The 15,258-nt window shown below is 33.2% G+C and overlaps 1 protein-coding gene across 1 annotated transcript in view; it reads right to left on the reverse strand.

Moving 5' to 3' along the window:
• Pgant5 (polypeptide N-acetylgalactosaminyltransferase 5) overlaps positions 1 to 15,258 on the reverse strand; it is a 134,510-nt gene that overhangs the window by 15,293 nt on the left and 103,959 nt on the right. The window contains exons 4-11 of the mRNA XM_080180589.1: positions 13,944 to 14,021; positions 13,276 to 13,373; positions 12,631 to 12,737; positions 10,405 to 10,475; positions 6,799 to 6,884; positions 6,376 to 6,486; positions 5,645 to 5,744; positions 2,441 to 2,517 (exon numbers count right to left, since the gene is read on the reverse strand). Coding sequence (XP_080036715.1) covers positions 2,441 to 2,517; positions 5,645 to 5,744; positions 6,376 to 6,486; positions 6,799 to 6,884; positions 10,405 to 10,475; positions 12,631 to 12,737; positions 13,276 to 13,373; positions 13,944 to 14,021 — 728 coding nt within the window. The remainder of the gene's footprint in view (positions 1 to 2,440; positions 2,518 to 5,644; positions 5,745 to 6,375; positions 6,487 to 6,798; positions 6,885 to 10,404; positions 10,476 to 12,630; positions 12,738 to 13,275; positions 13,374 to 13,943; positions 14,022 to 15,258) is intronic.

A 15,258-nucleotide genomic window follows, 5' to 3' on the forward strand; every position in this document is an offset into this window, starting at 1 on the left:
TCGTACCTAACTACTACAGGAATCACCATGCAAAGTTTGAAATCGATAGGACAATTCTAACATGCCTAAATTAACGAAAAAAGCTATCTATCTCGGACGGACCAACCTTTATTATAGAAAAGCTTCGCTTTTAAAAAGTGTAAGTATGAAAGTACTGGAAATTAAATTGAAATATTCAATGTTGAAGAAAATCTAAAACTTCTGCGAACAATATTTCTTCTGGCGTTCGAGAAAAAAACAAGCGAGTCAAAATCCAAAAAAAGGAATTTTTAAAAAAGGAAAGCCAAATTTTAGATTTAGTATGATATTAAGCTTAAGATAACATAATAACTTATGGCATCGCCTTAAGTTGAGGTAATCTCCTACCATAAGTAAGTTTTTTTTTAAAAGGGGGATAGGGAAGGGTAGTAATTCTTTCTTGGGGCTATTCCAGACCCCAACCCCCTAAAATAGGTTAAAACCTTCAATTGTCATTCCCTAAAAAATGTGGAACGATAGTTGCAGCTGTTTACCAGTTCTTACCAGACATACATAAATCCTACTACATAATAAATGTAGAAAAGTTTCCATTCAACATAAAAGGTTGAATTTTAAAGTGAACATTCATCCAAAAATTTTAAACGTCAATAATTCAATCCACTTTAATATATGCTCATAATAAACGAGAAAAACTAGTTTATATGCAAGTGTAAAGTATTTAGATGTGTGTCTATGTATCCTTTACAACAGGATTTATTAAGCTGGGACTGTTAGAGAAGTTTTACATGGTCATTATACTGAACTGGTCTGAGGTGGGTTCTTAAAATTTTTTTACCCCACTAAAATCATTTTGGAACATTATAACCAGTGCACAGTGGGGCAAATAAAAAATTTAGTAATATTGATTCTTAAAAAATTTTTACTCCACTTGTTGATGTTCCATACGAGTGTTCCAAAGTTCAGTGGGGTAAGGTTTTTTAAGAACCCACCTCTGTTCAGTATAATACAAAGTATAATAAAATATATATTTAATTATATGTTTTAATTAGTAGTGGCGCTACTCTTTGTCTGTCCTTTATTCCGTAACGCTATGTTGGAAATGAGATTTTCTCGGCTGCTATTTAAGAAATTAAACAAATATATAACAAAATAAAATCAGATGTATTATAGGAAAAGCTGAATCATTTCCTAAAAGTAATAAAATCTGGAATGGCAAAATAGAAGAACTAAAACAGACACACACACACTCACTGACACACACACACACACAAATGTGAATTTTGCTTAGAATCAGAAAATTCGATTTATATACTGTCACAAATTTAATTCTAAACCGATGGAAATTTCTGAACCCCTAAAAACACATTTTTTTCCGCATCTCATAATAAAATAGCATGTTTATTTACAATTCATTTCTAGGACAATTTGGTCCATAAATAGCGAAACAACAAAAGCTAATATTTGATATATTAATGGCTACGCCCCTATCATCAAGGTGCAGTGTATTTAGAAGGGAAAGAGTACAGAAAAATAGCTCAAAACCATACTAAGGATTAAATGTAACAAAATAGCCTAAAATTTTCCTCGAAAGGAGAATTAAATAAGTTCAATAGTTATTGAAATCTTAAGCTTCAGACCAAAAAAACCATACTATTATATATAATAAAACCAACCAAAATAAAACGGTTGCCATAAATCCATTGTATTCTTGATAACCTTAATAACATCTCGAAGATACGGACTAACGGAAGTAATAACATGTCCTAAACATATGCATATCAAACGCACAAGTAAATTGTCATGGCAGGCGGAAAAATGCGGGATTAGGTTGTATTTCGCAAACCTTTAGGTAAAAAAAATCGTCCAACCCAGACAGTAAAAATTGAATTCCACTCTATTCTTGCATATTTTACAGCAAAACTTTTCCATTATGGCTTTCAATCCGGTTATTTTCTACTGAATTTGAACCGGTTCTGAGCCATAACTGAAAAATCATGTATAGTTCGTATTAGTTAGACACTAATTCACGAATAATAAAATAAAAATTACAAAATCAATCCCTATTTTGTTGTACCGAACCTTTAACCCCTCGGGGCTAACAACTTTTTTTTTATTTTAAAACATGTCTAAAATCATTTATTTTTTAATATGATCTACGTTACTACGTCAAAATGTGTTTAGCTTTCGACATATTAATAATATACTTATCATATAATAGCTTATAATTCCATCTATCTATCTACCCATCCATCTATATATTTATCCATGATGATCTGTCTGTCCATTTAATGGTTTATCTAAAAATCTATATTTCTATTTTATATACCTGAAAGACATTTCCAAATTTTCTACATCCTAAATGTCCATCCCTTCTTCGTGGCTATCTTTCTTTCTGTAATCTATACATCTATCCATCTGTCTGTTCATTTAATGGTTTATCTAACAATCTATCTATCATTACCTGAAAGACATTTCCAAATTTTCTCCACCCCAAATGTCCATCCCCTCGTCGTAGCTACCAATCTCGTAGAAATAATCCCTATCACAATCATAGAATCAAAGTAATAAGATGTCTGTCTATATGTCTGTAGAAACATCAAAGCAATGCAATGCGAACAAATAAAAGACAATAATGCATAAATTGATATATGTCCATAGTAATGATAAACAAAATTACCCCTTCTGTAGAAAAATTGAACACAGCCATTTTAACCCACAAATCTAGGTTTAATATAAGTATCCAACGTTCAACGAATAAGAGAACGTGTTGTATATAACTTTGGGTACGAGTGTAATCTGCAGTCAAATATCTCCTCTCTTAAGGAAAAATTCTGTGTTTTTGACTTTTTATCATTTCAAGTAATTGAATTATTATTTATGTTATTTAAGATCTTAAAGACGACTGCACCAATATATGAACGGAAAAAACTCTTTGTATCCACATGAACATGACCAAGGGAGGGGTAGGTTTCTGGTAGAATCCGTAAAGGTTATGTGTTATAAGTTAAAAACAGTAGTAGAACGATAAAAAGGGGGGGGGGGGAAATGTGGTGACTCGTGCCACGACATACCAGCAATTTTATTTTGGGTGCTACTCCCTTAGTTTTAGAGATAATTGGGTGAAATCTTTTGGGCTGGGTCAGTAATTACCCCAACTAGAGGTATCTTTCAAAAAAAACGGCGGCGGGTCCGCCGCTCCCGCCGTTCATCGCCATTTTCCGCCGCCGCCAAAAAAAATTTTTTTATTGCATTTCTCGCCGAATTAGGCAATTTGGAATCATTTGAGACCATGTTATTTTTTTCAAAAATTTTTCCCCTTATAAGCAACCCTGCGGGGGGACTTATTCAAATTCTCGTTTATCAAGGTATATCTTAAATTCAGTGCCTCTCCTAAGCTTTTAAAGATATTGAGACAAAACCTTTTGAGGTAGATCAGTAAAAAATATTTGAATAGAAAATGGCGGCGGTACCGCCGCTCCCGCCGTCCACCGCCATTTTCCGCCGCCGCCGCCAAAAATTTTTTATTGCATTTCTCGCCGAATTAGGCAATTTGGAATCATTTAAGACCATGTTATTTTTTTCAAAAATTTTTCCCCTTATAACCAACCCTGCCCCCCAAATTCTCGTTTATCAAGGTATATCTTAAATTCAGTGCCTCTACTAAGCTTTTAAAGATATTGAAACAAAATCTTTTGAGGTAGGTCAGTAAAAAATATTTGAATAAAAAATGGCGGCGGTACCGCCGCTCCCGCCGTCCACCGCCATTTTCCGCCAAAAATTTTTTATTGCATTTCTCGCCGAATTAGGCAATTTGGAATCATTTGAGACCACATTATTTTTTTTCAAAAAATTTTCCCCTTACAAGACGTCCTGTGGGCGGCGGAAAATGGCGGTGGATGGCGGGAGCGGTGGTACCGCCGCCATTTTTTATTCAAATATTTTTTTGCTGATCTACCTCAAAAGATTTTGTTTCAATATCTTTAAAAGCACAGGAGAAGCACTGAATTTAAGATATACCTTAATAAACGAGAATTTGAAAAAGTCCCCCTTGCAGGGTTGGTTATAAGGGGAAAAATTTTTGAAAAAAATAACATGGTCTCAAATGATTCCAAATTGCCTAATTCGGCGAGAAATGCAATAAAAGGCGGTATACCCATACTTAAAAAGTCAAGCAGTTTGGGCTCTTTATCTTTCACACACAGAAAATGAGATAGAAAAAACCGAATAGGGGGGGCGTTCAACGCCCCCCCCTCCCCGACCGTTAAGGGTTAACCCCCTCCCCCCTTATTGGTCATAATTGGCGAATTCGTAATATAGTAAGATTAAAGGAAACTTTTAAAGGGGCGTTTCATCATATCACAGTGGCTTTAGATATGTTATTTTAGGTTAGGTTAGGTAAGATAAAGGTTAATGATTGCCCCGCAGGGGCTAGAAATAAAAGAAAACCTACAGTGAAAATAAGACCATATTATTTTTTTCAAAATTTTTTCCCTTTACAAGCCGTCCTGTGGGCGGCGGAAAATGGCGGTGGATGGCGGGAGCGGTGGTACGGCCGCCATTTTTTATTCAAATATTTTTTTGCTGACCTACCTCAAAAGATTTTGCAGGGTTGGTTATAAGGGGAAAAATTTTTGAAAAAATGATTCCAAATTGCCTACATCGGCGAGAAATGCAATAAAAAAATTTTTGGCGGCGGCGGCGGAAAATGGCGGTGGACGGCGGGAGCGGCGGTACCGCCGCCATTTTTTATTCAAATATTTTTTACTGACCTACCTCAAAAGATTTTGTTTCAATATCTTTAAAAGCTTAGTAGAGGCACTGAATTTAAGATATACCTTGATAAACGAGAATTTGAAAAAGTCCCCCCGCAGGGTTGGTTATAAGGGGAAAATTTTTTGAAAAAAATAACATGGTCTCAAATGATTCCAAATTGCCTAATTCGGCGAGAAATGCAATAAAAAAAATTTTGGCGGCGGCGGCGGAAAATGGCGGTGGACGGCGGGAGCGGCGGTACCGCCGCCATTTTCTATTCAAATATTTTTTACTGATCTACCTCAAAAGGTTTTGTCTCAATATCTTTAAAAGCTTAGGAGAGGCACTGAATTTAAGATATACCTTAATAAACGAGAATTTGAAAAAGTCCCCCCACAGGGTTGGTTATAAGGGGAAAAATTTTTGAAAAAAATAATATGGTCTCAAATGATTCCAAATTGCCTAATTCGGCGAGAAATGCAATAAAAAATTTTTTTTTGGCGGCGGCGGAAAATGGCGGTGAACGGCGGGAGCGGCGGACCCGCCGCCGTTTTTTTTGAAAGATACCTCTAGTTGGGGTAATTACTGACCCAGCCCAAAAGATTTCACCCAATTATCTCTAAAACTAAGGGAGTAGCACCCAAAATAAAATTGCTGGTATGTCGTGGCACGAGTCACCACATTTCCCCCCCCCCCCTTTATGTTAACTTAAAAAAAAAAATTGTCGATAGTTCTTTTCAATAAGAAATACACATATTTAGTGAATATTATCGTACTACTACTATTTTTAAGCCTTAAAACACACACCTTTACGGATTCTACCAGAAACCTACCCCTCTCTTTAAATTTAGATATGGTGGGTTAGTTTAAAAAACCTTCCCCAAGATATTCAAATTTATGCTGAGATTCTATTCCTGTCGATACTGAACAATCCTCCCGCCATTGCGGGCGTGTGAAGCGGTTCACTGCGGTCACCTCCGCGTCTATCCATCTCCCTCTGCGGCACGCGGTACCTGTAAAATAAATATATAAATTTAATCAATAATTAAATGATTTAAAAAGGGTAAAATTGAGGTGTAAAAACGTAGAGCATCATTCTATTAAAAGTAAAAGATGTAAGTTCAAACTGTGCATGGTTATGATTTGGACTATTCATTGGCCAAGGCATCATAAATAATCAGTCCAACTTAAAAAGGATATTCTAGTAGACGAATATATCTGTTAACATATGATTCTTTCCAATAATACGAGCGACGAAATTTTTGGATGATATATTTCCCAAGAGCTAGATATATCAATTATAAAACTGACATAAAAAGTGGATGATATAAAACAATAACCGCCCTTTCATAAACAATTGTGTACAAAAATGTTCTAAATAATAATAAGGACGGATTGTTACTTCACTGAGGTCTTTTTGGCTCAATTTACTCAGTATGGATCTAGAGCTACAATATTTACTGTGGTCAATATACTAACCCAGGAATAAGGGATAACCAACAAGTGAAATAAATCTAAAATAATATTTTGGGGGGAGATCCTAGTAGGTGTTGCCCCCGGCCCCCCCCCCCCCCCCACGACAGCTGAAAATGACGTATAGATTTCGTTATTTTTTCGAATTAATTGGAATAAATTGATACTAACCATCTGAAGTTCAACTTCCAATTGAAACCTCCCCAGGTCATGTCACTGGCAGTAATGTACTCGAAACTCTCATCAGAGATAACATCAATAACAGGACACACAACAGCTTTTCTGAAATTAATAGTTTAGCTATAGAGATAATTCTATTATATTATATAAAGTAGAAAGGTGTTCTTTTATCTGATACCTAAGATTTAAAAATTTATGAACTGATCAAGGAAAGCTTTACATAGGTTTCAGTGTTGTTTTAGGCAATTTTTCTTCTTTTATATTTACCCATTTGGTGGTTTTATACTATTTTCTACCACCTTCGTAGTCTTTGAATAGAGCCCCTAGATGATAATATAAAATTCTTAAAACTTTGGGCACCAGAAAAGTTTACAGTACAATGTACCCTCCATAACTGAAAAAGTATTTTTTTACCTGTTTTTGGCAATTTCAGAGAGTAAAGGTTCCAGCCATCCCTCTGTACATTCACAATGAGCGTCCAGGAAGGTTATTACTGATCCCTGAAAATGTATTTATATGATATCATATCTAAATAGTTTTTTGAAAATCCGCGAGAAATTTTGCGAAAAATCCGTGAGCAATTTAATATACTAATATGATGAATACTTAAATAAATTATGATAAATTAATGATAAAATTGGTGGTATTTAAATTAACAAACACAATACTAACACTATTATTTAATCTATCTTTTTGCTTGGATTGAAACAAAACATGAAATGTAATTAAATCTTATCAAAATGTATTTAATACTTAAAATAAACTACATCCTACCAAAATCCAAACATAAATCTGAATTTTTTAAAATTCTGAAAGAAAACCTACTTCAGATGTTTGTACTCAAAAGTATGTTAAAGTTATGATTTTAAAGGTAAATATGTCGCATGAAAGCACAACTGGGATGAGCCTAAGTGAAATCATCATATGAAAAGCCTCTTTGATTACCTACACAAACATTCAAACAAGATGACAATATCCCACAAACCTCTTGTCTAGTTTAGTCATAAGTTTACCTCCCTCCTCCTATTTAAAATCCTGATAAGGTAACAGGATTTTTGTCTGTCTGTACCAAAGGATCTTGCTAACCACTGGACCTTTTGGGTTCTACTTCACAGTTAAGCTACTCTTAGGTCCAGGAAAGGTTTAGAGGCCTTTAGATGCTTATCATTTTATGTAAAGTAGTAACCTTTTTTTAGTCTGTAGCAAAGAATTTAACTAACTGCTGAACATGTATGGTTCTCATTTACAGTGTTGCTTTTTATAGGTCCAGGGAAGGTCTATAACCATTTTAGAGAAGGTATATACACCCTCCCAAGTGAAATAACCAATAAAAAAATTCACCCTCTCCCCCTAAAATAAAATAATTTCTTCAAAACATAAATAATTGGGAGGGGGGTAGGGGTCAAATTCCCCTCACCTCAGGTGGGGTAGAGGCTTCCTAGTTCTATATAAAGTAACAATTCATTTAAAGATTCTGATACAATGAAAAAAACAGCTGTTGACAAAAGTCTTGAAATCAAATGATAAAAAAATTTTAACAACACCGATCAAGTTTAGAGGAAACTCCCAGCAAGATTTCCAATTTGTGTGTGCCTCACTTCAACAAACATACATCAGCTTCCTATGATACCATCACAAATATTCTAAATTCTACACATTTATACTAAATGTGATGTGTTTCTCTCTAAACATTTCAAACAGAGATGTTTATTTGATAGGATTTTATGCATTTCTCATTCTGAAGTTCCATATTTGCAACTTGTTATGATATCTCATATTTTCAGCAAAATTAAGAATATTAAATTTATGTATTTGCATACGGCAAAACAATTTGAAGTGTTATTTATTTACATATGAAATTTTGGAATACTCACATAAAATTCTGTTTTATAACCTACATTCCAATAATTTTATACTATTCTTTACTTATACACTAGAACTTTTATCCTGTCAAAGAGTCAACTATAAACCACAGGAACCCTAGTTAGAAAATGTCAGAATCTAGTAAAAGAAAGTGCAATTTATGAGACACAAATGGTAAGAAAGAAAGGGGAACAGTGACCAAACTTTGCAGTTTGTGAGCTTTGCATTGAATTAAAAGTTTATGTTTGCTTGTGGCCACCTTGGGACTAGGAAACTATGGTCAGGGATAGTTATTTTATATCATTTATACATCCAGAGTATATTCTTGGTCAGATATCCCATAAACTGTATTTGCACTTCCAGAAAAGTGTAATCTTATAAAAAACCAACAATTACAAACATAAATTCCAAAATTTAAAGAAAGAGTTGAGAGGAAACAATATCTTATAATACCTCCATACCTGTCCATAGAAAGGTTGATAAGAAGGAAAAGACAAAAAAGCACACTTTAACAAACATTACAATATATTTAACACCTGTCCTGCACGTGGTAGAGAAAAGACAATGTGTTGAATTAATAGGGAAAGTAGCCCCATTAATCTTAAAAACTGTGTTGTTCACAAAATAAATTTCTGCCTAGCAACACTGGTCTGGATTGGGGATATTCTGAGAGGAGGAAACCAAAACTCCAGATAAGAAGAGACAGATTTATGGTGGTGCACTGTTTAAAACAAAGTTTTAACATTTGACAAATGTGGCTGAAACTTTAAGTTTGTCAAGATTGTGTGAATATTGCGCATAATAATCCTTTTTATCATTGTCAGAGGATTGAATAAATCCAAAGATTTAAAACACATTACCCTCAGTAATATTTCATATCAGAGATTTGTGTTATGACAAGGATGCAATTCTGCAATATCAGGTGAATTGTTCTTAAGTAGATAGTGTTAAATGTTAGTTTTGGTTAATTCAATGTAGATTTTTGAAGAGAAAAGCAGCAAACTATTAAGACATGATTTAGATCATAGGTTTTCATTCTAATTTTTCATGTGTTTTTCTGATTTATCTTAAAATCTTGCAAAGAGAGGGGTAGGTTTCTGGTAGAATCCGTAAAGGTGTGTGTTTTAAGGCTTAAAAATAGTAGTAGAAGGATAATATTCACTAAATATGTGTATTTCTTATTGAAAAGAACTATAGACAAATTTTTTTTTTTTTAAGTTAACATAAATTTTTAGCATTCTACTACTGTTTTTTACTTATAACACATAACCTTTACAGATTTTACCAGAAACCTACCCCTCTCTTTTTCAAAAATATTATTTGTTAAAATTTAAATGCACTTTTAGCTTATTTGCTCTATTATCAACCTATAAATTGTTTACCTATTAATTTGGTCAGAAATTTTGATATGATTTAACTTTAATTTTTCAGGACTTTTTCGGATTTATTTAAAGTCTTGCAAAATTTTTCAAACTATTATTTGTAAAAAAAAATAAATGCACTTTTAGTTTATTTGCTTTATTATGAACCTATAAATTGTTTATTAATTTGGTCAAAAACTGCATTATATAAAATGAAAATTTTCTTTGTTCTATTCAATTTTGGTCTTTGTGTGACTGTATATAATTGCTGCAGGCGTTATAAACTCCTTTCTTCTCTAACCTTCTTGAATAATTTAATAGATTAAAGCTCAGGATACATCTGTGTGGGTCACATTTGTTATATTTCATTTAATTTTAGTTGTTTCATCATTTTTTTATTAGAAAAAGGTGTTTTAAAAGCTTTTCTATAATTAGGTTTGTTAAAATTGTCCTACAGATTTCAAACTTAACATTTAAATACAATTAAGCAATCTTAGCAACACTAATGTCATTTTAATGTCAATTTTTAAACATTGCCCATTAGATCTAGTATCATAAGCAGGGCATCTCTATAATCGAGATTTGAGTGTTAGTATGTCTATACATCCTGTATTAAAGAAAATAAGTGCAATAGATTTTGGCAGAATTCTGATCAAACTTCTAAATTATGTTAATAAATGCGTTTTTACTCTATATTTGTAAGGTTTGATTTGGCTGACTTTCTGATTTGGTAGGTATCGTTTTTATGGATGTTGTCATCCTTATTTTTCAAGTGCTCAACCTCTTCATAACATACCTTAACATGCTTAGCACCCAATAATCTTGCTCTGATCAAACCAGATCTTGTTCCAGTTCTCAACACTTTCACTGAAATAAAACATCAGTCAATAAACAAGGAAATTAAAAAATAAGCTATTATACTTTATCTTTATGGTTTATCTTTATTGATAACAATAACAGCATATTTCACTAATATAGCAACTCCAGAGCTGGATCTTTAAATCACTGAGGGCAGTCGCTGCCACTGCCAGTGCTGCCAATAAAACATGGATTTTAAAAAAGATTTTACGACAGTGCAATGCCGGCAATCCTGGAAATATGGATCTTTAAAATCTTTTATGTTTAGACATTATATAGATATTTTTAAAAACTTATTCAATTATTATTTTTAAAAAACCTTAATTTCAATGTTTTTACGATAATTTCGCAATAAAATATTATAATTAATTATTAAAATATCAAAAGTGGCTGTCTCTATGGCTCTGTGACCGCGCTAACTGACTGCAGCCACTTTTTGGGAAATCATCTACAGCCATTTTGATTTAAAGATCGCTATTAGGTGAGTTGCTGTACCTGTGGCAGTGGCGAGGGCTATACTAAATGATTTAAAGATCCAGCTCTAAATCATGTATTTAAAGGTAATTAAATGAAAATATCTAAAATTTGAGAGGAAAAATGTTTCTAAGACCTCTCTAGACACTAGGTAGTAAATGATGACATTATAGAATATAGGAAAACACAAGAAGAGTTTAGAAGATGGTGAGGATTCATTTCCTCACATGTTGTATAATATATTGTATCATAAGAATTTTTTTTTGTCAAAAATCATGAACATGTAAATCGTCTATTATTTTAATATGCAAAACTTAACAATCAATCCTTATATATTATAAGTAACAGGATATAGTCTGTTTGTCTGTACAGAAGGAACTAGCTAACTAATGAACCGATATGATTCTTATGTACAGTGTATCTTATCATAGGTCCTGCAAAGGTTTAAAACTATTTTGGGGAATGGTACCACCACCCTTCTAAGAAATATCGCTACTAACAAAAATAACCTAAACATTTTTTTCTTTTAAAAATAAAATTAAAAGTGGAGGGGGGATTGAACTCTCTCCAACAACGTCATATGCCCCTAGAGGCCTCTAGGGGGCAAAACCGCTCGTTAAATGATAAAGATAGAAAAGGTACGAAATAAAAAAATATGTATAAGTATATAGATTAGCAAGTTTGAAAACTTACTCTTAAACAAGTTTACTTGATTTAGTAGTTGGGGTATGCATACACTTCCGCATATAAAATACATAAAACATTGAGTTTCATATTTGCATAAATAAGTAAATAATAGCAGAAAAAGAGGTAGTTCATAATCGTTAGAACTTGGAAGCGGTAGTTATTACATTGGTAATAATGTACAGCTTTGGTGTTTTATTCTATGATACTTGAGCGAAAACTAAGTCATACCAAGTATATAAAATGTATGTTTTAGGATATTTCCAATAATTCTACCTATTCATCAATGTGAGTCTCTTTACACTATAAATTAATTTAGGTATGTAGTAAAGTAAATAGCAGGTTTGCCTGTCTACCTATATGTATGTCTGTCAATATGTATCCTGAATGTATTCTCAAAGCCTTGTTTGGAAAGATTTCTAATACTCGTCCTGAGGTGAATTCTTAAAAAACTTTTGCCCCACTCAAATCAGTTTGCCCCACTAAAATCAGTGGGGCAAATCAAAAATTTAGAAAGGATAATTTTGCCCCACTAAAATTTTAGTGGGGCAAACCGATTTGAGTGGGGCAAAAGTGTTTTTAAGAATCCACCTCTGTTCAAGAAAATTGACTAATTGACTGACTGTCCATCTCACTATCTTCTATTCCTGACTTTCCATTTGTATTTATATCTAATCTATATTTGTAAGAGAAAATTTAATGATTTACCCATCGTCAGTCTATCTATATTTTTCTGACATTTTATCTCACTTTCTATCTGTCTATCTATACCTGGAACTAGTCCAAGATTATCTACCCATTGCCCATCTGCCTCACTATCTATTCTTATGTCTATCTATCTATACCTGGGAGAGGAAGCTTCCTGATATTGTCCTCCAAGTCCTGTCATAGATGATAATCTAGCTGTATGTCTGACTATCTCCCTATCTAATCTATCCATCTGTCCTTATAACCAACCATATGTCTATCTATCTGACTGTCTGTATAACTATCAATCTATCTATACCTGGAAGAGGAAGTTTCCTGACATAGTCCTCCAGGTCCTGTCCCAGATGATCATGTTCTGAGGCATCGTCAACAAGGATAATCTCCTCTACCAGCTCTCGCGGAGATCTTAATAATTTAATAATTAATATTTAGAGAAGTAAACCTACAATTATATTTTAATCCTTTTAAACCATGCTAAATTGTTAATTGCCATTTTGCAATTAAAGAATTTAAATTCCTTTTTTGGAATGGGGTTGGGTGGGGGTTCTGATTGTATCACTTACAGTTATACGGTGATAAAAAATTGAGCCCTACTTCTAATTTACTTGAGTTTTTTAATTATCAATATATACAATCACACCACCTAATCCGAAGCTTTTCTTTTGTTAACGGTTTAATTTTAGTGACCTAATTTGTGACACCTGTATTGCTTAATTTCAGGGAGGGTATGCAAAAGCTCCCCTAAGACAGTAGGTGAAGCGATTATGTTATCAGATCTCACCCTAGTGGCTATACAAAAGTGAACCGTCTACCTAGGTGAAAACGCCAAGAAACCATAGCTTCACTTACACACATAATATGGTTGAGCTCAATAAGATTATCTAAGTAAGGTTGTGTGATAACAATTATTATTGCAACAGCTATTTTAAAACCATTACTATACCTGTTAATAATAGAATGTATTGTTCTTAACAGCGTAGTCCAGGCCTCGTTGTGAAACACAATGACTACAGAGGTAGTTGGTAATAAACTGGCGTACACCTAAAATATACCAAATTATGGATTGCAAACAAAGGTGGGTCCTTAAAAAACAAGTATCGCTGAACTGGGTATCACCAAATTTTCTTTTGCACAAAGGGGGAGGTAGGTTGTGCTAAAATTCCGTAAAGGTGTGAGTTTTAAGGCTTAAAAACAGTAGTAAAATCTGACGAAAAATGGCGACGATACGCATAATTTCAATTGAACAAACACACATACATCCAACTACTTTGACCCATAAACAAACTTTTTAGAAACCATTGTTGGAAGGTTAAAAGGTAAAAAAAATACATGTCTTTTTTGAATTAAAAGTGGACTGAGTGTTAAAAAAATTTGCGGATATTAATAAAACTAACACGAGAGGGTTGGGGTAATAGACTATAACGAATCTTCCCCCTCGAATAATATAAACCAGTTAAGTTTCTGCTTTTGGTAGCTTAAAATCGTTGGAAGGCGAAGGTTGTCATTTTATTTGTGGCAAAAAAAATGTATCAGACGTAATCAGAAACGCTAGAAAATGTCAGCAGACGAACGGACAAAATAAAAAAAGAACATTGCTACTAAAAAATTTACCTTAGATTTACATGTTGATAATCTGACGTCTTGTAGAGATCTATTTAATGAAATCATCTCGCTGGCCAGTAGATTAAACTAAGAACAATTTGGAAATTCAATTTAAATAAAAAAGCACATTACAGAATCTAAATAATGTTTAATGTTATTTTTCGTTTATTTTGTCATCTTTTGACAATTTTGAGAAAGTTTTTTGTCCCTATATCACTAACCTAAAATATCCTAAAACTTGCCTTAAATACTTAACTGCCCTTTTGTTTTAGAACGAACAGTTCAGCAGTTTAAGAGATCTTAGCAGCCATGCACACAACTTACTACTTTATAATATTTTCAATTTTTATCAATATTTTCTGAATTTTTACTGTATTGAATTTTACTCTACTATTTTGTCTCTAATGTAAAATCTTATCCATGTTGCGCTTCTCAATTACAAAATTGTCCTTGTGTTCTGGTATGAAACCATATATCCAAACCTTTAACCTTTCATTTAAGAAAAGAACATTAACATACATTTAATTTCCTCAAAATATATTAGGCTGTTTGTGTGTGTGTGTGTGTGTGTGTGTGTGTATGTGTGTGTGTGAGTGTGTGTGTATGTGTGTGATGAGTTTGTGTGTGTGTTCGAGTAAGGAAATAACACAATAACTTTTAGAAAACGTACCTAAAGTCTAAAGTTGACATCTTATTATATGATAAGGGGGGGGGGGGGGGTTTTAATGCAACCATCTCGTAATCAATGTATAAATGGCACTTAGAATTCGAATTAAAATGTTGCATGAGTAATCCTTGGTAGGTCTATTTTCCCTAAATCGAACAAAAAGTTGGAAAAGTAACGGCTAACGGCTGGCAGCTCAGCCGCTTCGTAATTTTTTGGCTTTTTTCTATGGAAATAAATCACGAAACCTCTCTCCACATAATGCTCTTTTCCGATCCAAAAAGTTTTTAAACGATTCTAGCCGGTAGTTGCTAGTTCTAGAAATCTAAAAAAATATTTTTTGTATCATTTCACATGATTTAAAGCAAAAATATGTTTTAAAATGTTGATTTCTACGTAATTTTTGACAGATTTGCCCTAAAAATAGCCAAAAAACGGCTAAACGGCTGAGCCGTTAGCTGTTACTTTTCAACTTTTTGTTCGATTTAGGGAAAATAGACCTACCAAGGATTACTCATGCAAAATTTCAGATCGAAATTCGAATTCTAAGTGCCATTTATACATTGATTACGAGATGGTTGCATTAAACCCCCCCCCCCCCCTTAATGAAAAGTAATCATAACTAACATATTATATTATCGACTGTTTTAAGAGGTAATG

This window comes from Acartia tonsa, chromosome 13 (assembly GCF_053477335.1).
Source record: "Acartia tonsa isolate MP-2025a chromosome 13, ASM5347733v1, whole genome shotgun sequence".
In the NCBI taxonomy this organism is placed as follows: Eukaryota; Metazoa; Arthropoda; class Copepoda; order Calanoida; family Acartiidae; genus Acartia; species Acartia tonsa.